Source organism: Hemicordylus capensis, chromosome 1 (assembly GCF_027244095.1).
Source record: "Hemicordylus capensis ecotype Gifberg chromosome 1, rHemCap1.1.pri, whole genome shotgun sequence".
Taxonomy (NCBI): Eukaryota; Metazoa; Chordata; class Lepidosauria; order Squamata; family Cordylidae; genus Hemicordylus; species Hemicordylus capensis.
Window position 1 is genome coordinate 417594800 of NC_069657.1, and position 26348 is coordinate 417621147.

The 26348-nt window shown below is 43.4% G+C and overlaps 1 protein-coding gene across 10 annotated transcripts in view; it reads right to left on the bottom strand.

Annotated features, from left to right (window-relative positions):
* KCNK2 (potassium two pore domain channel subfamily K member 2) overlaps positions 1-26348 on the bottom strand; it is a 235032-nt gene that overhangs the window by 115731 nt on the left and 92953 nt on the right. For all 10 annotated transcript variants that reach the window (XM_053309264.1, XM_053309275.1, XM_053309285.1 and 7 more), the window contains one exon: positions 7803-7920. In XM_053309264.1, coding sequence (XP_053165239.1) covers positions 7803-7920 — 118 coding nt within the window. The remainder of the gene's footprint in view (positions 1-7802; positions 7921-26348) is intronic.

The following is a 26348-nucleotide window of genomic DNA, read 5'->3' on the forward strand; positions in this document are numbered from 1 at the left end:
TATACAAGACACAGCTACCTAGAACTGTCTGTGTTCAGGCCTCAAAGCTTCTTTTAGCCATAGAAGAGAATGGGAGGGGTTGTGATTGGCAGACAGTATGATACCTTTGGATTGGCCACGTCTTGTACAGCTATTAGAAACCTGGTCTCCTGCCCTTGCCTAGCACACCATCTGTCTGTTGCATGTCTTCAAGCCCTCGCCCTTCATCTGGCGAGCTTCCCCAACCTGCTGTATGTTCTCAAGTCCTTGTCCATTACCTACAGCTTTGACTCCAGACGAAGACCAAGAACTAGCAATTGCACCAGCTCAATCTCCTGCTGATAGCTCTCATGACAGCAAGTGACCACGAAGGTCCTACATTTGATTAATTAGTTTATTTAATTTATATCCTGGACCTCAACACAGAGTGCTCTCATGGTAGCTCATACTTTCAAATAAGTAAAATGATAAAATCAAATATAACATCTCAAGCAGAGCAAAAGAAATTGACAGCAGCTAAAAGGTCTGGAAAAGAAGCAAGGTCCTCACCTAACGCTGAGGTGCCAGGAAAGCCTCTTTTGAGGGAAATTTCAACAGGTGAGGCAGCACAACAGAAAAGGCCCAGAGGGCCCAGTTACCAACCACCTCACTTCAGAAGGAAGAAGCATCTGGAGGAGAGCTTGTGATGAAGAACATAGTGTATAGTCAGGCTGACATGGAGGTGGTAGTCTAACAAACACCTGGATCTGAGGCTGTGTAGGGTTTTAAAGCAGCATTTTAATTCGGGTTTGGAAATGGAAAGCGAGCCAGTGAATCTGTTCAAATACAGGCAAAAAGTGATCCCAATGCCAGATCCCAGTTAGCAGTCTAACAACTGTGTTTTGAACTACCTGTACTTAAAGTACTCTCACATCAAGACTGGATTTAAGTATGGACACATGTCTCTCTAGCAAGGCCTTGACAGCTGTTTGCATTTGTCTAAAAGAGGGTGTACTCAGTGACTGACATGGGAGCATCTAATGCTAAAGCTGGACAGTAGATGGGAGACTACAGAGAGTCCTATATAAGAGCAAGTATAAGCAACAAGTGCTTCCAAGTACAACGAAGGGAGCCTACTTTCTGCTTCTTTTAACATGGTGTTACAGAAGACCCCTACCATGTGCCATGAATTTGGTTTGTATCTTTCAGCACGTGAGTTACAAAGAGGTGCCATCTGTACTTTCAATGGCCTCCACCTTGAAACAGAATGAAACAGAATAGAATAGTTCATGGGATATAAAATATTTACAGCTTCAGTTGAGCTGGATTATTGGCACATACAATTCTGCCAACGTTTGAATATAAAAAGGGGAAGATTTAATCTCCATCTCCTGCTAATTGAGACTCTGGTTTATTACCACTGCTGCAGTGCCAGAATCCACATTCATCTTGCCATCCCCAGGTCTAACACAGTTTTTGCCAATACATGTACCTCCTGCACTGGATGCAATCTTCCTATGGCATAGCCACTGTCAATTCATAAACAGACACACGTAGAGACTGGGACTGAGAAGTGCTCTTATCCCTGGACTTCTGGGCTGAAGTCCAGGGCCTCCACATCATCTAGGACCCCAAAATCCTCTTTAGTCTGTCCTGGGTGGTGTGTTTTGCGCCCTCAAGAACCTAGGTGTTCAAAAATTATGCTTAACTTGCAGTCGGGGGGGGGGGTGAGCTCCAAAGCCTTAAGGTCCCGGCTCCAAAATTACCTAGCTGCACCTCTGCTGGAACTGGAGGGTTTAGGGCTAAAAACAGCAGTGCCAATTGTAGGTGCTACAGTGATGGCACAGGGGAGGAGATCACTCCTCAGATCAGTTTCTCCTGCATAAAGCAGTAGAATTTCCACAAATTCCAAGACTGTAAATAAAATTGTGCCAGCAAAAACAGAGTTAATAGTACAATCCCCATTGTTCAGCTGAATCAATAAACTACATAACAAGATAGAAAATGTTCTGACCTCAAAAGAAATGCTTGTGCCCACAGGGGACATAGACAGGAGAAACATTCTTTACAATAAAACTTCATTTGAACTCATAGGCCAGGTCTCTAATCACAAATGTGAATCTACAAGGATTTACTTACATTTGTTAAGTGCTAGCTCAGATCTGCCATCAAGCATGGCATACCTTCCAGAATGCCAATAGTTGCTTGCTGTTTTTTTAGTCACAGAAAACAAGGTAGCTTTGCAGGACATTATATTGGAGGACTAGAAGGAAGCTAGAAATAATCACATCTTGCACAGGATTCATGCTGTCCTTGCACATAGCCAGAATCGACATTAAACAAGTATCTCAAATAATGGGGCTATTCTCACATTGGCTAGCCCACTTTCTGGTGATCGTCGGAAGCACCAGACTCGCAGGCAAGCCCGGTGGTTCCAAGGCAGCTAGCTCGCTTAAGTCCCCCTCCCCTTAAATGAGGTTAACACAGAGAGCACTCTATTAATCTCGTTTTCCTGCTCATGTGCCACCACACACAGTTATTCACAAAATTCCATGGCAAATGATGCAGTAAAACAAAATATTATCCAACAAAATGAGAGAGCCAACAAAATCAATAAACCTGTAAGACAATATCAAACAACACCAGAAACAAAACAACCAACATAATAAAGGCTAGCAGCATCAAAAATCAATAGCCTTCTGAAATAGAACAGCCTTCAGCTATCTCTAAAAAGACAATAGGTAAGAAGCTGATTTGTGTAATACATATTTCTCCTTTTGGAGGGAGTTCCAGAGCATCGGGGCTGCCACAGAGAATGTTCTGCTCCTTATGAAGATTAATATATCCTTCTCATCAGATAGAAGCTGGAGTGGAGCCTCCTCAGTAAATCTTAAATACCAGAGGAGCAGGGGCTCACACAGAGAAAGACATTCCCAACACCAAAACATATATTAGTACTAGTTATTCTTCTTTGTACTTTCTTCATTAGAAGGATTGTATTCTTGAGATGGAGTAAAACCGATTTTTAGTGCCAAGGCCATTCTAATGTTAATCTATGGTGCAGAAATACAGGGTTTGACCAATGCTTTGCTAGTTCAAATAATTCAGACACTTTTTTGCGTATGATTTTGGGGGCAACTAAATCTACACCAGCCTACTTAGTCAGAGCTGAGTTAGGGATTGAGACTATTAAAAGTTTAATACTTATCAGAATGTTTAACTATTGGACCAGGGGCGTAGCTAGGGGAGAGGGGGCAACTGGACCACAGCATAGAAAATGGGTCAAGATAGGTTCCCCAAGTTGTAACTTGAAGAACAGAGCTGATCAGTTCTTTAAAATTCATGCCTTAAAAACCTTTTTAAAACAGTATTACACCATGACCGGGTGGGTGGGGCCGGGGAGGCTGCTCCAACTCACCTTCCCCAAAGATGATCACAGAAATATTGCTGGGAGTGTGGATCATGCTCTGAGACAATCTGCACTGCATCATTCAGCGTGGAGCTCTGGAGGTCAGGACGACACATCCTGATCTCCGGATACCCCACAATGCACTGCAGCACTAGCATGGTGCATTGACAGGGTCCCCTGTCAGTCAAGCACTCTAGGTGCCTGTCTCTGTGTCTCCTCAGGCTGAGACACAAGATCCTGGCAGTCAGGCCAAGAGAGCACCTTCTCCCTTAACTTTGGATAAGAGCAAGGCTTAGGAACGGGGTTAGGCAGGGTGGAAGCACCAGGATCCACGTGAATTCCAGATGCCCTAGCCTGGGCTCGGCTGCTCGTGAGAACAGCCTCCATGGCTTTTCAGTCCATGCACTGAGCACCTTGGAAATGCTTCAAGGGTGGTTTTTAAACAAAGAGTTCCAGACATGAGTGCCCAAATAGATATAGCTGCCCTGACAGCCTCAAGCACTGCACGCTGGTTATCAAGTGTGAAACTCCAGTTTCAAATGGAGAATAGCTTGACATTTAAAATGAAAATGGAGCACCAGAAAGCTTTCATTTGATTGCGTTTTGAGCAGATGGACACAAAGGTAAAATTTGGCCAGTTCCGTGGTATAACAGCTTAAGAAACACTCTGGGGCTATTCTTATGATCACAAAAATCGGGCTAGGAAAATCCTAGCCCGATTTTTGTGATCGTAAGAACCACCAGGCTCGCAGCCGAGCCCGGTGGTTCTGGAGCAGCTAACCCGCTCCTGTAGCCTGCCCCTTAGCCCGGGTTTGCAGAGTGAGTGCTCCACAAACCCAGGCTATCTGCTCATGAGTAGCCGCAGCGCGGCTCCGCACCATGGCTACTTGCGAGTAGACCCCTGGCCGGGAGGCTTAAAACAGCCTCCCGGCTCGGGGGTCTCTTCAGTATGCCCTGCACACTCGCGCAGGGCATACTGGGGCTTCCGGGGGCTGCACAGCCCCCGAGCTCCCGAGCCCCCGCCGGCTCCGTCTCAGAGCTGGCCATCATTTGGGCGGCTGATCCGGCCACCCAGGGCTCCCTGCCCGCTCATGAGCGGGGAGAGTGGGCTTAGCCCGCTCTTCCCACTCTACTGTTTCTCACACTCTGCAGGGCACCTGCATTGGACGATCTGGCCCACTATATCCTCAAATGCCAACTTTATATCAGTATTAGAGAGCAGTATCTGGAAACACCCCACACACCATTTTTTTAAAAAAGGAAATGAAATCCTGGAATGTTAAAGCAAAATTGACTTTATTGCAGGGAACAAATCAATATGTAATAGAAAGAGTAGTCTCCTATGCCATTAAGGTCTCATGGCTAAGAGAACAATACTTGAAGTCAACTGGGGTTGATTGTTATGGTGACTCCAAAACTTGAAGGCTTATCTCTGGGGAGGCTGAATGGTCTCTTTTAATGTCACATATTAATTGTTAGTTTTTAAATAGTCTTGTTTTGTCTCAAATATTCTTTTAACTGATAACCTTGTTTTAAACCCATGTTTGTTTCCAGTTTTCAATATTCTTGTTTTATCACCTTGTTTTAAACCCATGATCTTTTGATATGGTCAATTTTAGGTTTAAATTTTCTGCTGTACATCTGCCTTGTTTTTAACTCCTTGTTCTCTTGATATGGTTCATAAAGGTTTAAATCTGCCATATGTCTGCTCTGTTTTAAGATCTTCAGTGGTTTGATGTGGTTCTTTTAAGTTTAACATTGGGGCGCTTCTCACGATCAGCAAAAATCGGGCTAGCAGAGGGTATCCCGATTTTTGGTGACCGTAAGAACCACCGGGCTCGCAGCTGAGCCCGGTGGGTCTTGAGCAGGTAACCCGCTCGAGAACCCCTGCTAAAAAGCAGGTTTGCGGAGCGAGCGCTCCTGCAAACCTGCTTTTTGCAACCATGAGTAGCCATGGCGTGCCTTCACACCACGCCTACTCATGAGGAGACCCCCAGCCGGGAGGCGAAAAGCCGGCTCCCGGCTTGGGGGTCTCCCCAGTATGCCCTGCGCAGTTGCGCAGGGCATACTGGGGCTTGTGGGGGCCGCATGGCCCCTGCTCCACCCCCCCCCCTCCGCCGGCTCCATCACGGAGCCAGCCATCTTGTGGGTGGCTGATCTGGCCGCCCAGGGCTCCCTGCCCGCCCGTGAGCAGAGAGAGTGGGCTTAGCCCACTCTTCCCACTCACCAGGAAAAACCGAGTCTCACTGATCGTGAGACCCAGTCCATTCTTTTATGTTTGCTCTGTTTTTAAATTTGTAATTTGATATGGTCATTTGACTAATCAATAAAAATCCTATCCTATCCTATCCTAGAGTTGGAAGACCAGAACTGTATACTGTATTCCAAATGTGAACTCATCATAAATACTTCTCTTTTGATTGGATTAACCAAGGCTTAATAAACAGCAAGGGTTTCACTCATTAACAACAACAACAAATATTTATATACAGCTTTTCAACAAAACCGTTTCCAAAGTGGTTTACATAGAGAAATCACAAATAAATAAATTAAGGCAATCATCTTCACTATTTTTGAAGCAGGATCCACTTTGGCAAAAAATATTCAGTGCCAGAGCCATTTCCCACTGTGCTAACCTCTGCAGAGTACTGCACTTTTCTCAGTGCTGGGAGGCCCTTTAAGAGACATTGAGCCCTCTTAAGAGCTCTAGGAGGAAAGCATCAGGAAGGGCTATACCTTCCAACACTTGTGAATGCCTTCCAAGATGGTGCAGGGGCTCAAGAGGGCTCTCTTTCCCTTGAAGGAGCTCCTCCCCCAGTACTGGGCAAAGCACAATACTGCATGATGATAATGGGTGATTATGGTTGTCTCTGCATGGTGCCGGGGGACCGTGCTGAGTATTCAGCTTTGGTCAAAGCTTCACATAGATCCAGTGGGGCACACTTAAGCTTGATGAGGGTCACCAATGATCCCTGGGTCTTACAATAAAGAACAATGCATTAAGGAGTCAGCCTAACTAAAACTCAGTGGTGAGGCGAGTCTCACAATCAGTGAGACTTGCTAAGAGCAGGTTAGCGGGGAGAGCGGGCTCAGACTGCTCTATCAGGCAGGGAGCCCTGGGTGGCCAGATCAGCCACCCACATGACTGCCAGCTCCATCACGGAGCTGGCGGGGGCTGCGGGGATTAGGGGCCACACGGCCCCTGAAGTTCCAGGATGCCATGCACGGGTGCCAGCTCTCCTCTCTTTCCTTGGACTGGTATCACAACTTTGTGCAGAAAACATAAGCAACTGAATAAAAAACATTAGCACAAAGCATTAATAGAGAGTGCAAGATGCCATCATGGAACAGAAGGTGCCAAGTAGGGGCCAAGCTAGATTGTCTGTGACTAATCCAGGTGTTTAAATATGGATCTGTCACAATCATGTCTTGTGACAGATCCAAGATCATGAACAGATTTTAAGAGCTCAATCAAGAAAATAGCATGTGGGGAGACAGACTACTAGAAGACAAGCTGCAGGCAGGAGTGGGTTCCGTACTCCTCACCCATGTGCCCCCATGGTCTCTATCATGTCAAAAATGGTCTCTACCAACTCCTTCTATGGGGCAATCCATGCTTAAACACACAGGCTGGCATTCTAACTAAGTTACACAATAGTACTACTCAGGAGTAATTTAAAGGACTACTTAGTTTATATTAATATTTAATTTCAATAAGAGAGTATAACGACGATGATATACACATCTTCCAAACTCCACAAGCTTTCTCAAATACGGCTTTAATGAGTAAATAAAAATTTTAAATAAGACAACTCAGGAGTAATTTAGTTTGGATGTCAACCACAGATCTTCTGTCATCTCACTTAGTCTGGCATAGTGCAACAGTCTATGTAGCATCTGCTGCAAAGGCTGCCCAACATAAAGTTTAAGGGAGAAGCTTGGTCCTGAAGTATTGCAAGAAACCACAACCCTCATAAAATCCCAGGTGGTTAGATCTGTATTTATCTGTGAGGTTTATTGTGAAAACATATTTCTCAAACAGACCCAACCCTCCAACCCCATTTTTAGACCTTGCTTAGAGCATAGAAGGAAAGCTATATAGAATGGAAACTACCATGTCTAGAGACCCAAATCAACAGTATAAAGTACAAACTTTTTTAAACCATGGATACTCCAGTAATCTATTTGTGCAGTATGATTGATTAAATTATAGCTTTCACTTCAAAGTAAATCTACTTTCTATTAATATCATTACTGACTTTCTTATAAATGTAAATATGTATGTACTGAATGAGCCAGTGTCTCCAAACATAATATAAAACAACTATTAAATAGATTAACTATTTATAAACTATAAAAACATAAACATATATTTTAAATTAAATTTGTTTTAGGTAATACAGTGTTTAAAATATAATGATAAATTGTGTCCTACCTATGGTGGTAATAACAGTGCCAGCAAAGAAGAAAGAGCTTCCCAAATCCCAATGACTGACTTGATTAGGCGTGTTTCCTTTAGGATTGACTCCTGCATTTATTGCTGCCACTACTTGCTGCAAGTTTAAAGAGATATCCGTCAATATTTCATGTAATATAAACAAGGATGTTAGAATATATTATTCTGTATGATTGTGAAGAGAAAGTGACTTATCAGATCTCTGCCAATTTTTTTTTAAAAGGACATAAATGTTTCTTGGAGTTCTACAGTTGACTTCAATTCTAGCAGCAACTGACTTATGCCTGGAATATAATTAAACACAAACGACTCTTTTCTGTACTCCTTTGTTACCTTTCGGGTTTTATTTAGGTAAGGACCCAAAAGTTACATGATAAGACATTAGGGGTCCAATACAAAATCTAGTGTAGTTCATAGATCGATAATCTTTGCACAAGACCCTGGTAGACCCTGGTAGAAAATAAAGTTATTCAGTTAAAACAAAAAAGATGTTGGTTCACAAAGATAGTTATGGGTGTGGCAGCTCCAACTGAGCTCCAAAAGGGTGTGGCAGCACCAACTGAGTGAAGAAATTTGATGGCCCATGATGTTCACACCATTGGGGTATGAGACCCGATGTCCAGTCTGAGATATGGTATTGCCCTACAAAATTATAACTATGGAAACAATTAGGCTAGGTCCTCCATGCACCAATGCACCACCTGCGTAGGCTGGTGGCAACAGGAAAAGCTGAGGATTAGTCTTACAGCAATATTGCATACCTCTGTTTTGCTCTGAAGTGAAGGTACAATTATGAATTGTTATTAGTTGTGAATAGTTATTAAATTGCACTATAAACACGCAGGTCTCCATCCCTATGGTAAACATCCCTTGTACCAATGATGTGCCAAGTAAGGATGTGCATGAACTGGTTCATGCACACCTGGGAGGTAGCGGGGGGGGTGTTCTTTAAGGGACAGGGAGAGTGCTCTTACCTCCCCCACTGAATTTCCCCTGCCGGCGCTCTCCCCAAAATCACTGGCATGGGGCTGCAGCATACCTCCTTGCTGTCCGGGGCTGCAAGGAGGTACAGCCCCATTGCAGCCCCACACCAGTAATTTTGGGGAAAGCGCCAGCAGGGGGAATGCAGAGGAGGAGATAAGAGCACCTTCCCTGTCCCTTAAAGAACCCCCCGCCTCCAAACCAGCTCGAACACCAGACATCCGAACCAGTTCATCACATCCTTAATGCCAAGTACTTCTTAAACATTGCTGTAATACTGATCTGCACTGAAGACATCTGAAACAAATGTGCACACATGCAGTGTAATCAGGGCCTGAAAAATCCCAGGCACCAGGGAACCATGGTGCCTAGAAATTTAACCATGGCACTTAGACTTAGATATTCAAAAGTTGAGAATAAAGTTTTATTTTTCCCAAGCTGCCCTGTTTCTGTTCTGTTAGTTGTAAAGGGGATAAAAGGAAGCTCATTTAGCCTCTCCCTCCAAAATATCTGTCACTAACTGTGGTAATTTTGTCAAGTGTACATTGTCTGGTTCCTAAATTTGGGGTCTGGCTGCTAGATACAAAGACAATCTGTCAAGGTCTGATATAATATAATATATTGCATTAGTCAGCTTGAGGGAGAAGAAAAGACACAGATAACTCCTCTAGGGTTGCCCAAGGGCTTACATATGTCCAGTGGGGCAATGGATGTTGCTTTCATGTTCAGCAACATGAAACTTGTTCAAAGATAAACCCAATAGCTGAAACATTTACATCTGGTAGATTCAGACCCTGAAATACCTTTGAGCAAGCCACAAGTTTGACACATTACAACTAAAGTCCTATTCAGACATTGAGGTCGTGCACACTGGCAGACTGGCAGTGGGGAAGGCAGGGATGAACCTACCTTCCACCCCTGATGACTTCCGAATGCCTCTTTGGTGCACCATCTCACACCCACACAATCCACACTACTCTGTGCAGCATGGATCTCTGGAGGCCAAGACTCATTTTCCTGGCATCCAAGAATCTCACAATGTACCTCATGATGAGTGCAGCACATTGGGGGATACCCCCAGGAGTCGGGCACTATAGGCATCCGACTCTGTGTATGCTCAAGCTGCATGCAGCCCGAGCATACTCATGGCCCCAGCCTCGGGGTTAAGGGTGTACCTGTGCCCTTAAACCCTGACTAAAGGCCAGGGTAAAAGGCTGGACTACCTGCAAGGGCAACACCCACGTTGGGCTCAATCCTTGTGATGCACATGGGCAGCCAAACCCAGGCTGGGCTGCCCAAGCCTTGGTTTGGCTGGGCTGCTCGTATGCACAGCCTCATTAGTTTGTACGGGTGTACAGATGTCTGTATACAGGAACATGATTTTGTGTGAATGACTGCACCTGTGTTAATTTTAAAAGTGTGCCTAGGTACAGGTCCCTCAAATGCAGATAGAAAGTGTACTGCTGTACCTTCATTCAGCATAACGTGAATAACTGTGCCTGTGTACACTGTGCACTCATTGTACAAGTGTTGTACAAGTTTTGAACATAACATGTCAACAGGGCTAAAATCAGTTCCATGTATGCCAATGCCACAATGCAAATCATTCTGTGCATGCAAAACGTTAACATCGAAGACGGCCCCAGAACATCAGAAATGGCTGGCATTTCATCCTGCCTTTCCCCTTTTGGGTAATAATGTATAATACAGAAGGTCCTCTGTATTATACATTATTATACGAGCTTCTGTGTAGTTTATGTGTTTAAAGCTGCCGCTGTCCTGTTTCACATTTAATTGACCATGGGTCTGAGAGGACAACTAAAGTGAGGAAAGATCAGGGATGTTTTATTTATTTATTTTTCAAGTTTTCAAGTTTTCAAGTTATCACCCTTGCAGGATCTGCTCATAGCAGGTTAAAACAATGTTGATTTAAAATAATAAAAAGACAATTTAACACTAACAAATCTGTCCCTTTTTACTCACTAATTCAATTCTTCTTTAAAAGAGTCCACATACTCTTGATCTGTTTATTAACAGAAATGTTACCAGAACAGAACTTTTGCCAGCTCCTCCCAGAGTATTTTGGAGAGAATGAGTCCTCTCTCATGATCCTGTGAGCGGGCTTGAGGGCTGGTGGCAGGGAAGGCTGCAGCAGCTTACCTTCCCCGCACACTATCTACTGTAGAAGAGTTGCTGGGTGCATAGATTGCATGCCCAGATGAGCCGCTGCTGCCTCAGGAAGTGTGGAGGTTCGGGGGCTGAGATGTGTTATCCTGGCCCCTGGATATCCCACAATGCACCACGAGTGTGCTGTGGATTATGGGCATCCCCCCGGCGACGGCTGGGAACCCGCTCCTGTGTCAGACACACAAACAGTTAGCCAGGTTAAGGGCATGCTCACATGCTCATACCCTTAACCTCAGCTAACTGGCGGGATCCCTAGGTAAGTTTTGCCACCGAGGAGCTCCTGGCAGTTCTGGACACCTCTCCCAATTGTTCTCTGGGCAACTCACAACACAACATTAAAACATCCAATAAAATCACATAAAACACATCAAATCACAACACACCAAATAATAATAATAATAATAATAATAACAATAACAACAACAACAACCACAACCACAACAACCAATTTTTAAAAGCTGAGTGAACAGAAAGGTTTTCACCTGGTATCTAAAAGAACAAAGTGATGGTGCCAGGCGAACCTCACACAGGAGGCTGTTCCATAAATGGGGTGAGACCACCAAAAAGGCCCTCTCCCTAGTAGCCACCTGCCTCACCTTGTTTGGCAGGGGCACTCGGAGCAAGGCCTCCAAAGAAGATCTTAAGGTCCAAGTTGGGACATATGGGCCAAGGCACTCTCTCAGGTGACCTGGTCCCAAGCCATTTATGGTTTTAAAGGTTAAAAACAGCACTTTGAATTGGGCCCGGAAACAGACTGGGAGCCAGTGCAGCTGACAAATCACCAGCATAATATGATCAAAACGTCCAGTCCCAATTAATGAACTTGCAGCCCTGTTTTGTACCAACTTCAGTTTCCGGGCCGTTTTCAAAGGCAGCTCCACGTAAAACGCATTGCAGTAAACTAAGCAAGAGGTTACCAGAGCATGAGTAAGTGTGGTCAAGCTATCTCTATCCAGGTACAATCTCAGTTGGCATATCAGCCGAAGCTGATAAAAGGTGCTCCAAGCCACAGAGGCCACTTGAGCCTCTAGCGACAATGCTGAATCGATGAGAACCCCCAGACTGCGAACCTGGCCCTTCAGGGAGAGTGCAACCTCATCTAGAACAGGCTGAACATCATTCACCCGGGCAAAGAGGAACGATCGACCAACAGTACTTCTGTCTTGTCTGGAATGAGTCTCAACTTGTTCACCCTCATCCAGTCCATTACTGCATCCAGGCACTGATTCAGGACAGTCACCGCCTCACCTGCGTCTGATGAAAAAGAGAGATACAACTGAGTGTCATCCACATACTGATGACACCTCAGGCCAAATCTCTGGATGACCTCTCCCAGCGGTTTCATGTAGATGTTAAACAGCATAGGGGAAAGAATAGAACCCTGCAGAACCCCAAAGCACAACTTCCAAGGGGTTAAGCAGTAATCCCCCAGCACCACCTTTTGGAAATGAGCCTCAAAGCAGGAACGGAACCACCTCCAAGCAGTGCCTCCCACACTCAACTTGGCCAGCCTTTCCAAAAAGATACAATGGTCAATAGTATCGAAAGCCACTGAGAGGTCCAAAAGGAATTAACAGGGTTGCACTCCCCCTGTCTCTTTCTCTACACGGGTCATCCCACAGGGTGACCAAAGCAGTTTCTGTTCCAAAGCCAGGTCTGAAGCCTGAATGAAATGGATCTAGATAATCTGTTTCCTCCAAGTGTATTTGGAGTTGGTCAGCCACTACATACTCAAGCACCTTGCCCAGGAAAGGAATATTGGCCACAGACTACAGTAGTGCACATCCTCTGGGTCCAGACTAGGTTTCTTTAGGAGTGGTCGAATAACAGCTTTCTTCAACAAAGCTGCGATCACTCCCTCTTTCAATGAGGCATTTAGAACCTGCTGGACCCAGATAAAAATTCCCTCCCTACTAGATTTAATAAGCCATGAAGGGCAGGGATCAAACATTTACGTGGCTGGCTAGACTAAACTGAACACCTTGTCCACATCCTCAGGCACCAATAATTGAAACTCTTCCCGCAAAACTGGACCAGGTGGTACGCTGGACACCTCTCCCAATGACACTGTATCATCTGTACAGTCTAACTCCAGGAGAATACTAGGGACAGATCAACAGATCAATAGATAGATTTATGAATAGACAAATCGATCGATTGATCGAGCGAATATACAGACTGAAACAAAGTACAGCGGTATGGCACACAAAGGTAAAGCATTTACTCCCCTGCAAAACTACTACTACTACTACTACTACTAATTATTATTATTATTATTATTAATTATTAATATTACTATTACATTTTATATCCCACTCTTCCTCCAAGGAGCCCAGAGCAGTGTACTACATACTTAAGTTTCTCCTCACAACAACCCTGTGAAGTAGGTTAGGCTGAGAGAGAAGTGACTGACTGGCCAAGAGTCACCCAGCAAGTATCATGGCTGAATGGGGATTTGAACTTGGGTCTCCCCGGTCCTAGTCCAGCACTCTAACCTCTATACCACACCACCTATGCATGTTTACTTGAACATGCCACTGCATTTAGAGGGACTTCCTCCCAAGTCAAAATGTTTAGTATTTGTTAACATGGACACAACTTAATACCTCACCTATTTGGGTTGAGGTCTTAGGTAGGATTGGTTTGGATTTAGGCCACATTTTATGCTATGGTGAAACTATAGTAATTGAAGGCTTCTTCCTGATATCTAGCTTTCTATGCGAAGTGGGGGGCGGGCTGTATGGAGGAGCATTCTTCATGCAAGGCAGCCCCTACAGTCTGATATGATACAGCTCAGACAAAAGTTTACCACTTCAGTGAAACCTAGGCTACCATGGTAAGTGAGATTTTAATGTCTTCATGGATCTCATGAGCACTACGACCTTGTATAGCACAGCTCATCAGAAACAAATGAAACTGAATAGTATTTGATATCTGTTTTGGCATCATTTCAGACAGGAACATACTAGTCTAAACTGCGTATGTCAAAATGTTTTGGGGGCTATTCACACAACCACGCACACATATTTGGGCAGGCAGTGGGGAGGCAGGGCTCAACTTACCTACCGCTCCAGCCCCTATGGTACACAAGCCATGCGCCCACACAACCAGTGCTGCCAGGAGCACTGACTATTAGTGCTGCTTCTGGCAATGCAGGTAAATGGAGGCCAGGACTCATTGTCCAGACCTCCGAGAATCCCACTGTGAACTACGTGTCACATGCAGTGCACTAGGGGATTCCTGCAGGGGACAGGCAGACACATGATCCCGCCTGTCATGTTTGCACCCTTAACCTTGGCTAACAGCTGAGCTTTGACACTAGGTTTTGCCGAAGCACTGCCAGGATCCATGCAGATCTCGGCGGTTCTCATGGGCAGCCAAGCCCAGGCTTGGCTACTCATAAGAACAGGTTCTTGGTGTGCTAAATTCATTGTGCAACAGGATGACACACACACACATTCCCACACATTCCTTTGCTGGTCAGAAACCAAGTTGCTTAGTTTGGCAAACCTTTAGCCCATACTTAAAGATGCATTATAGATATATTTCAATGTGGTGAAAGTTCTGGTCATAAATTCCTCCACCTGGAAATGGTAACATACTCCCTACTGCAAATGTTAAGACGGTAAAACAATAGATCAATACCACTTTATAAGGTATCATGTTTTATTATAGCACTCCAGTATTTCACTACCAAGCAATCCACATGTTTTTAATCAATGTTTTGGCCTTTCCAAAACAACAGACGAAAGTGCTCACAGCCCCTATTGTTACTTTCTCAACACTTCATCATATTCCTTTTTGATTCTATGTTTTTATAAATGTGCTATCATTGTAGCCTGTAACATTTGAAAATCTATTAAACTATTTAATTTCAGACCTACATGACACTGTGATGGATCACCACATTAAAATAAGTCTCCCTGGGGAAATGCTCCAATGTTAAAATCTATGTAGTCATAAAGAATCAAAGTCTCATGTTTTACATATTTCAGTTTGATACCAGAAGTGATCATTTGGTTGAAGCTTATGTACAAAATATCCCACTTTCTAATTACATACCGAAGCTATTCACACATGCAGGCAAAACTGGGGCTAAGGAAGCCCAGCCCAGTTTTGCCTGTGCATGTGTACCACCCAATCCTGGCGACACCTCAGCAGCAAACCCGCCTCCATAGCCAACCTTTAAAATGAGGTTAGGAGACTGAACGCTCTCCTAACCCTGTTTTTGTGATTGTCTGCCAGCTGTGGCTGCTTCCAGCTAGCTTTGGGGAGGGGGGGGAGGATTGCGCGGTGCATTATGGGAGCTCCGGCGGGGCAGGGCGACACATCCCAGCACCCTGACCTTCTGAGCTACCAGTAGCAGCTGGTAATCGTCTGGGCGGGCGATCTGCCATTTTCCTCAACATCCCAGAAAGCAACTCCCCTGCCCCACAAATTAAAAAAGCCCTGTGCCAGTGGGATTAGAAACACCAACGTAAGGGGAAGCATTAAAGGCAAATTCTTATGGCCAACATTCATCCACTGCAGGTACACTGATGATCTAGTTTTATGTGAACTGCACATTATTTAATTTAATTTAATTTAATTATTCCTTTATTTATTTTTACACTTATAAACCGCTCTTCCTCCAAGGAGCTCGGAGCAGTGTACATGGTTATTTTTATCCTCACAACAACCCTGTGAGGTAGGTTGGGCTAAGAGATACGTGACTGGCCCAGAGACACCCAGTGAGTTTCATGGTTGAATGGGGATTTGAACTTGGGTCCTCCCAGTTCTAGTCCAACACTCTAACTCTATGTTGTGTCTGATATGTTGGACACTCTAATCCAACGTATCAGACAAATGATGTGCACATTTCATCAAAGAAAAAAAATGTAAGTACTCTAGAGGTTGAAAATAAGCCCATAATCTGTGGTCATTTTAATCAGACCATAGAGGTGTTACTGCTACTGTTGGTGTAACATCTGTGCAGATCTCTGTGCACACTGGACAATTTAACTCTAATTACAAGAGGCCTGGATGGATCTGATAACTACTGTAAATGCCACAGGTGAATTTAATAGTGAGGCTATTCTCACGGGCAGCCGATCCTGGGCCTGGCTGCCTGTGAGAATCGCCAGGATCCACATGGATGCCGGTGGTGCCGTGGCGCCAAACACAGCACCGAAGCCTGGCTCTTAGCCTGGATTAACAAGGCGAGTGCACCATTAACCCAGGCTCCCGGATCGTGTGTCAGCGCAGGTTGCTTGCAACTTGCACTGACACAGAGACTAGCGCCTAGACTGCTGGTCTCCTGGGGGAACCCCTCAACGCAGCGCACCCGTCGGATTCTGCGCTTGTCGCATTGTGGGATTCCCCTGGCCTCAAGCACACCATGCTGGTTGTGGGTGTGGCAGTGTGGTACAGCTGGGGCCAGTCTGGATTGCATGCGAGGAAGGTTGGTTTAACCCTGCCTTCCTCCTGCCCGCCTGCCTGCTCAATTGTGTGAAAGGCCCCAGTGTGTCAGGCTGTATGTATCTTGAGAAATACTTCGTTTGAACACTGCAAAAGTATGATAGTAATTCAGCTGTCTCTCATGGTGGATAAAATCCCAGACTTCAAGGTATTGAAAGGTTGAAGAGTTTGGAAGGCAGAAGTACAGAGAACTTTGCAATTATGATAAAGAAGTGGAACAGCTTTTTACAAAATGAATATAAATCTAAGATGTCCTTCCAACAGGTAATTTGAGAAGTACAATTTCACTCACAGGGAGGTCATTCACACAATCAAAAACTGTGTTCTACCCAGGTTTAGGAGATGTGTGTACTCCCAATTTTTGATTGTGTGGAAGCAAGGTTAGAGGAAAACCTGGGTAGAAGTGATTGTGTGGAAGAAAGGTAGGAAAAAAAGCTACCCAGCTTTTCCTCTAACCTTGCTTCCACACAATCAGAAATTGGGAGTACACACAGCCCCCAAACCTAGGTAGAACACAGTTTTTGATTGTGTGAATGACCTCATAGTGAAATCCAAAGAGATTCCACTAGTGAATGTATGGTATTTGCAGAGAAGTGCCAAAGAAAAGCTGTACCATCATTCTTCCTGTGTTTTGCCCAATTTAGTCCAAACACTTCTTGGATTACATTCTCTAATAGCCAATGTAGGGATTCTATAAAGTTGCAGGTAACATCCCTATCTTTACCTCTAGAGCAGGGCTGCACAATGTTGGCCTTCCAGCTGTTGTTGTACTACAACTACCATCATCTCCAGCCATTGTGGTACATAGGCAGGGGTGGGTGGGTTGGTTACTTACTTATTTTAGTTCTATCTGACTCCAAATGTCAGTTCTGGGTGGTTCACAACAAGCAAAAAAGACAAAGAGGCTATTCTCACAATGAGGGAAAACCAGGCTAAAGAAGCCCAGACCGATTTTTCCCCATAATGAGAACCAGTAGGCTCGCGCGCGAGCTCGGTGGTTCTCTGGTGGCTAGCCCACCGAAGTAGCCCTCCCTTTAGCCCCGGTTAGCAGAGCGAGCACTTCACTAACCTGGGTTTTCTCATGTGTCGCCATGGGTTTCCGCGCCATGGCAACACATGAGAAAAACCCCGCCAGGAGGCTGCAAGCAGCCTCCCAGGTTTGGAAGTCTCTCCAGGATGCCCTGCACACTCATGCAGGGCCTCCTGGAACTTCCAGGGGGCACGGAGCCCCTGATACCCACTGCCCCTGTTGGCTCCATCATGGAGCCGGCAGTCATGCAGGCGACCAATCCAGGCAGCCTCCCAGCTACAAGCAGCGGCTCAAGTGCGGAGAAAGCGGGCTAAGCCCACTCTCCCCACAGAACCTCCTCAGGCACTTCACACCGATCGTGTAAAGCACCTCCAAATCAATTAAAACCAACAAAACAATCAGTCCTAAATTTTACCCCAGCAGCGTAGAGGGGGAAAAGAGAATGTTACACTTGCATGAAGGGTCTGTAGATACTGTGACACACTTTAGTTTTTATTATAACTGGTGCCACACCACTCTTACATCTGAGCACTTGTACATTATATACATTTGCAACTATCAAATACATCTAGCAGAAAAGCTTACCTAAAAAAGTAAAGAGAGCTAATAACAATATGTAATTTGACAACTGATTTTCAAGCTGTACTCCGTGTGTGTAGCTTTATGGCCCTCCAAGTCCCTCTACCATCTGAGGCTAAATGGGTGGCAACAAGGAAAAAAGGCTTTTTCGGTGGTAACACCCAATTATAGAATACTCCCAGGCATTAATATAATCAACTCTTTTTATTTCATCAGGCTTTTAAAAATGTTTTTGTTTTAGGGGGCAGCATCCAGATGAAGTCATTACTACTGCCAGTCCTACTGAAACCAATGCAACAAGTTAGTTATGACTAATTCATCTCATTTATTTCGATGGCGCGTAGTCATGACTAACTACTTTGGATATTCTCCAAGGTTTTTATAAGTGTTTTAGATACAACAAATATCATTAATAAACTAAACAACAATCAGAGTAATGAATAAAACAGTAATCAACATATATGGTGTTTAAACTGTGGTTTTAATCTCTGCTGGAGCTGGTTATCCTCTTTTTATTTGTTGTTTAAACTGTTTTGTCCCATTGCTATTTATTTATATTCTTCCTTTATCAATTTATTGTATCTTTTAACTAGCTGCATGTCTGCTACCCTGGAAAACGTTTCTTTTGAAGGCCAGGTTATAATTTTTCATAAATGGATCCATGGATGGATATTGAGACAGATATTTCATTTTCCACAGAGGTAGTTCCGAACAAGTCATCCTGTAGCACACTAATGTGCTGTGAGTGTGATGATAGTGGAAGTGTGCCATAGGCTATTGGGGGGGGGGAATCCAGATGTTGTGCTGGCCCACTGCTGGGAAAATATATCTCAGCAACAGAAATGCTACTTTGAGGGAAAGACATCTAGTTCCCCACAACAATAAAGTCCTAAATGTTGGTTATAACCTATAAAGCCAACCTATAGGTTATAACCTATATAAGTCCTAAACAGCTCAGGCCCGGGGTATTTAAGAAAATGAGCATGAGGGCTAGCAGGCAGGAAGCCTTAAAAAGCTTACCTCCCCGCAGATGATCCAGTCCTTTCCTTTGGGCGGGCAGCTTCCCCCCCAGACGATTACTGGCTGCTGCCAGTAGTTCTGAGGGTCAGAGTGCCAGATGCATCACCCCACATTGCCCCCCCAGTTCCCATAATGCACCATGTGACTGCGCAGTGCATTATGGTGACCCCCCCCTCCCCAAAGTCAACCAGGAGCCCTGCAGTCTGACAGCCCCAGCTGGGGCTGGCAGACAATCGGTAAAATGGGGTTAGGAAAGTGCTTGCTTTCCTAATCTCGTTTTGGAGGACGACTTGTAGGAGGGTTTGCTGCTGCAGCGGCGGCAGGGTTGGGCCCAATCCCGGTGGTACACACACACATGCAAAACTGGGCTGGGCTTTCTTATTCACACATGTGTGAATAGCTTCAACATCTTCTTCACTGAGTCCCATCACCCATTGAGATCATCCACAGAGGTGCACCTGCATTTGCCACACAGAAATGGGCCTTCTCTGTTTCTGCCCCAAGACTCTGGAATGTGCTCCCTGCTGAAAAAAGAGCCTCTCCATCTGGGACAACTTTTAAAAAGTCTCTAAAGACACATTTTTTTCACCCAAGCGTGTTAACTAGACTTGTGGTTTTAAATTGTTTTAAGGTTTTATTTTCTGTTTTAGTTTATTTTGCTGTAAACCATCCAGCAACAGAAGTACAAATATAATACACAAATATAATATAATAAAACAAATAAAATAGATGCACATTTTTTGTTTTATAACATGATTGTCAGGAAAGGCTTAATTCCTAACCAATTATGAGAATTACAATGAATGAAACTATTCTAACAATTCTAATATTTATGTACCATCTGATCTATTATTATTAATCTGAATGTAGCATTCAAAGTCACATGTTTAAAGTCTTTTATTGCAGTGCACACAATAAAAAGCTAAAGATCTGCACTGATTGTGTGAATCACTGTAGTTAGAAATAAAAGAGTTATATTAGATCATATTACATCACTGAGTTCATCACTAACAGAGAAGAGGTGATAATGATAGCAAGACTGGAAGGAGCCCACCACTGCTACTCTTCAGCTGTTGCATTTGACCAAAAGTGTCTAACTTGCAAATTTATCTCTACAGTTGTTCAGATTAAATGACATGAAATACTACAGATATGTAGAAACGTAGGATAGGTGTTTAGGATTCTTAAGCCATTAGTGCCTAACAGTTAAGCAATCATCAAAGGCAATTCCCAGGCACATAAACAAGGAGCTCTAGGCAATCCTAATCTCTAATATATATGTCTGTATCAAGATGTATGCTTTTAGGTATACATCTAAAAACAATGTAATGTATGAAAGGGCCTTAGAAGCAGCGAAGTGTGAGTTACCCCTGTTTCTTGGACCACAAGCTGGTCTTGTGGTAGCAAGCGTGAAATGTCCCCTTTGCTAAGCAAGGTCCACCCTGGTTGCATATGAATGGGAGACTTGATGTGTGAGCACTGTAAAATATTCCTCTTAGGGGATGGAGCCGCTCCGGGAAGAGCAGAAGGTTTCTAAATTCACTTCCTGGCATCTCCAAGATAGGGCTGAGAGAGATTCCTGAGAGAGATTCTTGGGGAAGCCACTGCCAGTCTGTGCAGACAAGACTGAGCTAGATGGACCAATGGTCTGACTCTGTATATGGCAGCTTCCTATGTTTCTTTCTTCTTCCTTACCCTACTTATCTATCATGCAATATGGGATGTAAGGATCTTAAGCACTGTGAGATCAGTAAGTTCCAACTCACAAATTACATCAAACACAGGGAAAGAAGAAGCATGTATCAGTGAGTTTCTTTCCCTCGCTTATAACTAATGTATGAACCACCTTTCAGGTCCGCAAGATAATTATTAAATCATTGTAGATAAAAAAAGTTAAACTCTTTCATTGGAAACCTTACCCCATGTTCTTTAAATATTCCCTGAAACCATTACTAGAATGTAGGACTTCTGAATATTCATATTCTTCAATATTCCCTAAAACATTTAGCTAGTAAAGCACTATTTTTAACTGAATATTCATGAAAGTCAAGAAACTTTTGTAATTAGAGCTATCTCTTGTAAAGAGGGATATCTTTTAAAAACAAAACAAAAAATGTTGTCAGTATTCACTTTTTCCACTAGTAAACAATAATTAAACTCTAGTACCTTGGTCTGAATAGATGTTGGTTTTAGACTAGTTTTCACTTGCTCACATCTTTATTGAGGCATATAATTAAGCATAAGTCATTCAAGTTTATTGTGTCTGGCAATTCAATACACCCTGGTATGAAAGAAGAAGAAAAGATTGAGTACAATGTGCTATTAATTTTATTAATAATTTATTATTATTATTATTTCTTGTTTACACAGTCAGACAGGTGTTATTGACTGGTTTGTTTTATCCAGACATCGAGTCCTTCCCAAGGACCTGGGGTGGCTGAATTTTATCATCAATACTGTTGGTTATTATAGATATCGTCGCAAAATATAGGCTGTTCCCAGTAAAGCTGCTTTTTGTAATTGGCTGATGGTGATATCTGTGGCCCCTATGGTGTTGAGGTGCTCTTCAAGGTCTTTTGGGACTGCACCCAGGGCACCAATTACCACTGGGATTATTTTGGTCTTTTTATTTTTTATTATTTTTATTAATTATTATTATTATTATTATTTATTATTATGCTATTTACACACAATCTACCAGATGTCATTGCTGGATTTGGTACTTTAATTAACGGGTCCTTTCCAAGGGTCTAGGATAACTAAAGAAGAATTAAAGATATCTTTATTTATTTTACATTTTATATTCCGTTCTTCCTCCAAGGAGCCCAGAATGGTGTACTTATGTTTTTCCTCACAACAACCCTGTGAAGTAGGTTAGGCTGAGAGAGAAGTGACTGGCCCAGAGTCACCCAGCAAGTATCATGGCTGAACTGGGATTTGAACTCAGGTCTCCCTGGTCCTAGTCCAGCACTCTAACCACTATACCACACTGGCTCGTCACCACGTCACAGTATTTGTACTGACCTGAGTAGTGTGGCCTTCTGTTTATTATTAAACTTATTATTATTATCTGACTCCAAAGGCTCTAGGCAGTTCACAAAACAAATGCAAGAAAAACAAAATAAAACAAACTACTAAAAACAGCAATTTAAAAATTTAAAACATTCAGAGATTACTAAAAGCCTGGGTGAAAAAATGTGTCTTAAGGGCTCTTTTGAAGACTGGCAAAGATGTTAAACCACGAATATCTACTATATCTGAGTATAGTGGTGCCAAATTATTCATGCTTGATAATAGTTTGACAGATATTTTAAATTTGGTATCAGTTTTGTAGCCATAAGTCACTGCTCTTCTTTTATAAAAAGCCAAATTTTCAGAAGTTGAGTTTCCCAAACTTTAGTAACAAAATTGCCTGATTCTTCTTTCTTTGCGTTTGATGTAATTTATGAATCGGAATTCATGGATCTCACAGTGGATAAGATCCTTACATAGTAACTAACCATTTTCACATGGTTGGGCTCCATGTTGCAGCAGTAACATATGCCAGTCACATTACCTATCTAGACCTAGTGGTACTTCATCACACACACTGTTAGGCCACATGAAATTAAACATATATCTATCATGATATATGATATAACATAACACAATAAATGTGCATATTTATTTGTTTGTTTGTGTAAAATAAATACAATGGATCCCAATTATGCACAAATGGTTTTCCAGTGGCTACCACACCACTTAGTTAACAGATGATGAATTGTATCACTTGACTGCTGGATTTCCCCAGCCAGGAGTGTTTCTCATTGCGTTATCTCATTGTCTTATGTAAATGTTAGCATCTTCTTTTCTGTTGCAGTGTTATCTCACAGAATGTTCTGTATGACCCTATGAGTTTCAGGATAGTTTTCTGAGCGGCTGGAGGGCTGCTGGGATTAGATGGCATGCAGTCCATTCCCAGTGACTATCTGGCTGCTCAGAAGAGGAAAGGCCCCATTCCTGGAGCGGGGCCTTTTCCACTTCTGAGAGGCCCAGAGAGCTGCTGGCATGTGACAGCAAGGGCAGCAGGAGCACTGAGGATGGTAGGAGTGGTGGCAAGGGCAGCAAGAGCTGCCAGTGGTGAGCGAACGGCCATGCCACCCAAGTGGCAGAGGAAAGGAGCTAAAGAGGTATCTGATATCTGTAAGTACTGAACCATTTCTGCTGGTTTCTGCTGCGAACCCCTACATAGAGAATATTCTATGAGATAAAATTCCAACAGAAAAGAAGTTAGAGGCGAACAGGTAGTCAATATAGGAGAACTATGCCACCAACTTCCACTGAAGATAGTGCAGCACATAGCTCACATATATCAATGCTATTTCGGAAAATTCTACACTAAATCTGCTATTAAGACTTGTTCTGGTTAGAATCCAGCTCATGACCACAGAAAAATTATATGGAGAATTAGTTCCGATATCAAATTTCAACATGTATGCACTCATAGGCCACTTCAAAAAGTCCTGTCAGGGATTCATGTTACACTAGAACAGGACTATTCAGTGCAATGAATGTCTACTCAGTAGATCCTTCTTGAGTTTAATGAAGCTTCCTCCCAAATAAGTGTTTATAGCACTGAAGCCTTAGTCTCAGAACACTAAAAAGAAAGGTACATTCTCTCTCTCACACACACAGCCCTGAATTTAATTTTAGACTGGAACGAGGTAATAAGTAACTACTGTCTGAAAACAGAACATTATCGTGAATGAATATATTTCTGTAATTTTCTTTGCATGTACTGTATCATTAGAGCTATCTAAAATCCTACTGTTGCATTATGTTTATCTTTTTATCTTTCAGAAAATTCAGTTCTGAAACAGTGTTTATGTTTTCAGTTGCACAGCAGAACAAAGCCCCACTGAAGCAAAACTGTTATAATTCTACTATGAATGAGCAACGAAAGTTCCCTTTTCAACACCACATACAATAATAGTACACATTTGTGTGACACTTTCTGAGCAGGCAAAGCACTTCTATCGTTGCTGTAAGGTAAGTAAGTATTATGATACCCATATTGAAGTTGAGTCACTGAGGCAAAGTGGCTTGTCTAAGGCTACCAAGTGAGTTTATGGAAGAGACAGATGGGGACAGAGCAGAACCTCATAAAGAGCAGACGGGAGCCTGTGCCAGCAGGTCAAAGAGTCAAAAGAATGATAGCATACATCAGGTGAGAGATTCAGTGTATAGGTGCTTATATGCCAATGCCAGAAGCCTCCGAGCAAAGATGGGTGAGCTGGAGTGCTTGGCTATTAACACTGAAATAGATATAGTGGGCATAACACAAACATGGTGGAACAGTGAGAACCAGTGGGCCACTGTTATTCCTGGATATAAACTCTATAGAAAGGACAGGCAGGGGCGCCTTGGAGGTGAGGTAGCACTGTATGTTAAAAAAGCGATAGAATCCAACAAGCTAGAAAACCTAAGTGGACTGGAGTCCTCTACAGAAACCCTGTGGGTGACAATGCAAGCCCTGAAAGGGAACATGCTACTGGGGACGTGCTATCACCCTATGGATCAAAACGCTGACAGTGACTGGGAGTTGCAGGAGGAAATCAGGGAGGCGTCAAGGAGAGGCACAGCTGTAATCATGGGTGACTTCAATTACCCACACATAGACTGGTCAAATTCACAGTCAGGTAATGACAACAAGGTCAGATTTCTAGATACGCTAAATGACTCTGCCCTAGAACAGTTGGTCTTGGAACCAACCAGAGAGAAGGCAACCTTGGACTGAATCCTGAGTGGCACCCAGGACCTGGTGCGTGATGTCAAGTGTCATCGACCCTTTAGGGAACAGTGACCATAGTGCCATCAAATTCAGCATACATGCGGGGAGAGAATCACCAAGGACATCTAACACAGACATTTTGAATTTCCAAAGAGGAAACTTCTCCAAAATGAGGAGTATGGTGAAAAGAAAGCAGAAAGGGAAAATCAGGAGAGTCATTTCACTCCAGAGTGCATGGAGTTTACTCAAAACCACAATATTGGAAGCCCGGTTAGACTGTATACCCAAAAGGAGGAAAGGTACCACTAAGTCCAGCATGGCTAACAGGTACGATGCCAGCATGGCTAACAGGTACCATAAAAGAAGCCATAAAAAGGAAGAAGACTTTCTTCCAAAACTGGAAGGCCAAATGAAGAAAACAGAAAGGAACACAAACTCTGTCAAAAGAACTGCAAGGTGACAATAAGGGAGGCAAAAACAGAGTTTGAGGAACATTTAGCTAAAACTATCAAGGGGAATAACAAAAATTTCTTTAAATACATTAGAAGCAGGAAAGCTGCCAGAGATGCAGTTGGACCATTATACAATGATGGACTGAAAGGGATTATTAAGGAGGATATGGAGGTTGCAGAGAAGCTAAATGAGTTCTTTGCGTCCATCTTCACAGCAGAGGATACTAAACCGCCCTGAGCCTTTTGGAAGGGCGGTATAAAAGTTTTAATAATAAATAAATAAATATACCTGTTCCCAAACCAGGCTTTTTAGAAATGGAGGCTAAAGAACTGAGTCAGACAGAAGTGACAAGAGATGATGTTCTAAACTGTCTGAAAATACTGAAAACTAACAAATCACCAGGGCCGGATGGCATCCATCCAACAGTCCTCAAAGAACTCAAATGTGAAATTGCCAACCTCCTTGCTAAAATATATCTAACTTATCCCTGAAATCGGGCTCTGTACCAGAGGACTGGAGAGTAGCAAATGTAACACCGATTTTCAAAAAGGGATCCGGGGCAATCCAGGAAATTACAGGCCGGTTAGCCTAACATCTATTCCAGGCAAAATGATGGAAAGCATCCTCAAGGATAAAGTTGCAAAGCACATAGAAGAACAGGCCCTGCTGGGAGTGAACCAGCGTGTCTTCTGCAAAGGTAAATTTTGCCTCACCAACCTTATGGAGTTCTTTGAGAGTGTCAACAAGTGTGTTGATCAAGGTGATCCAGTTGACATAGTAGACCTGGACTTCCAAAAAGCTTTTGACAAAGTTCCCGATTAAAGACTCCTGAGGAAACTTAGCAGTCATGGGATAAGTGGACAAGTACAAGTGTGGATTGCTAACTGGTTGAAAGACAGGAAATAGACGCTAGGTATAAATGGAGAGTTTTCACCATGGAGGGAAGTAAGAAGTGCGGTCCCCCAGGGATCTGTACTGGTACCGGTTCTATTCTCATTTATTCATAAATGATCTAGAAGCAGGGGTAAGCAGCGAGGTGGCCAGATTT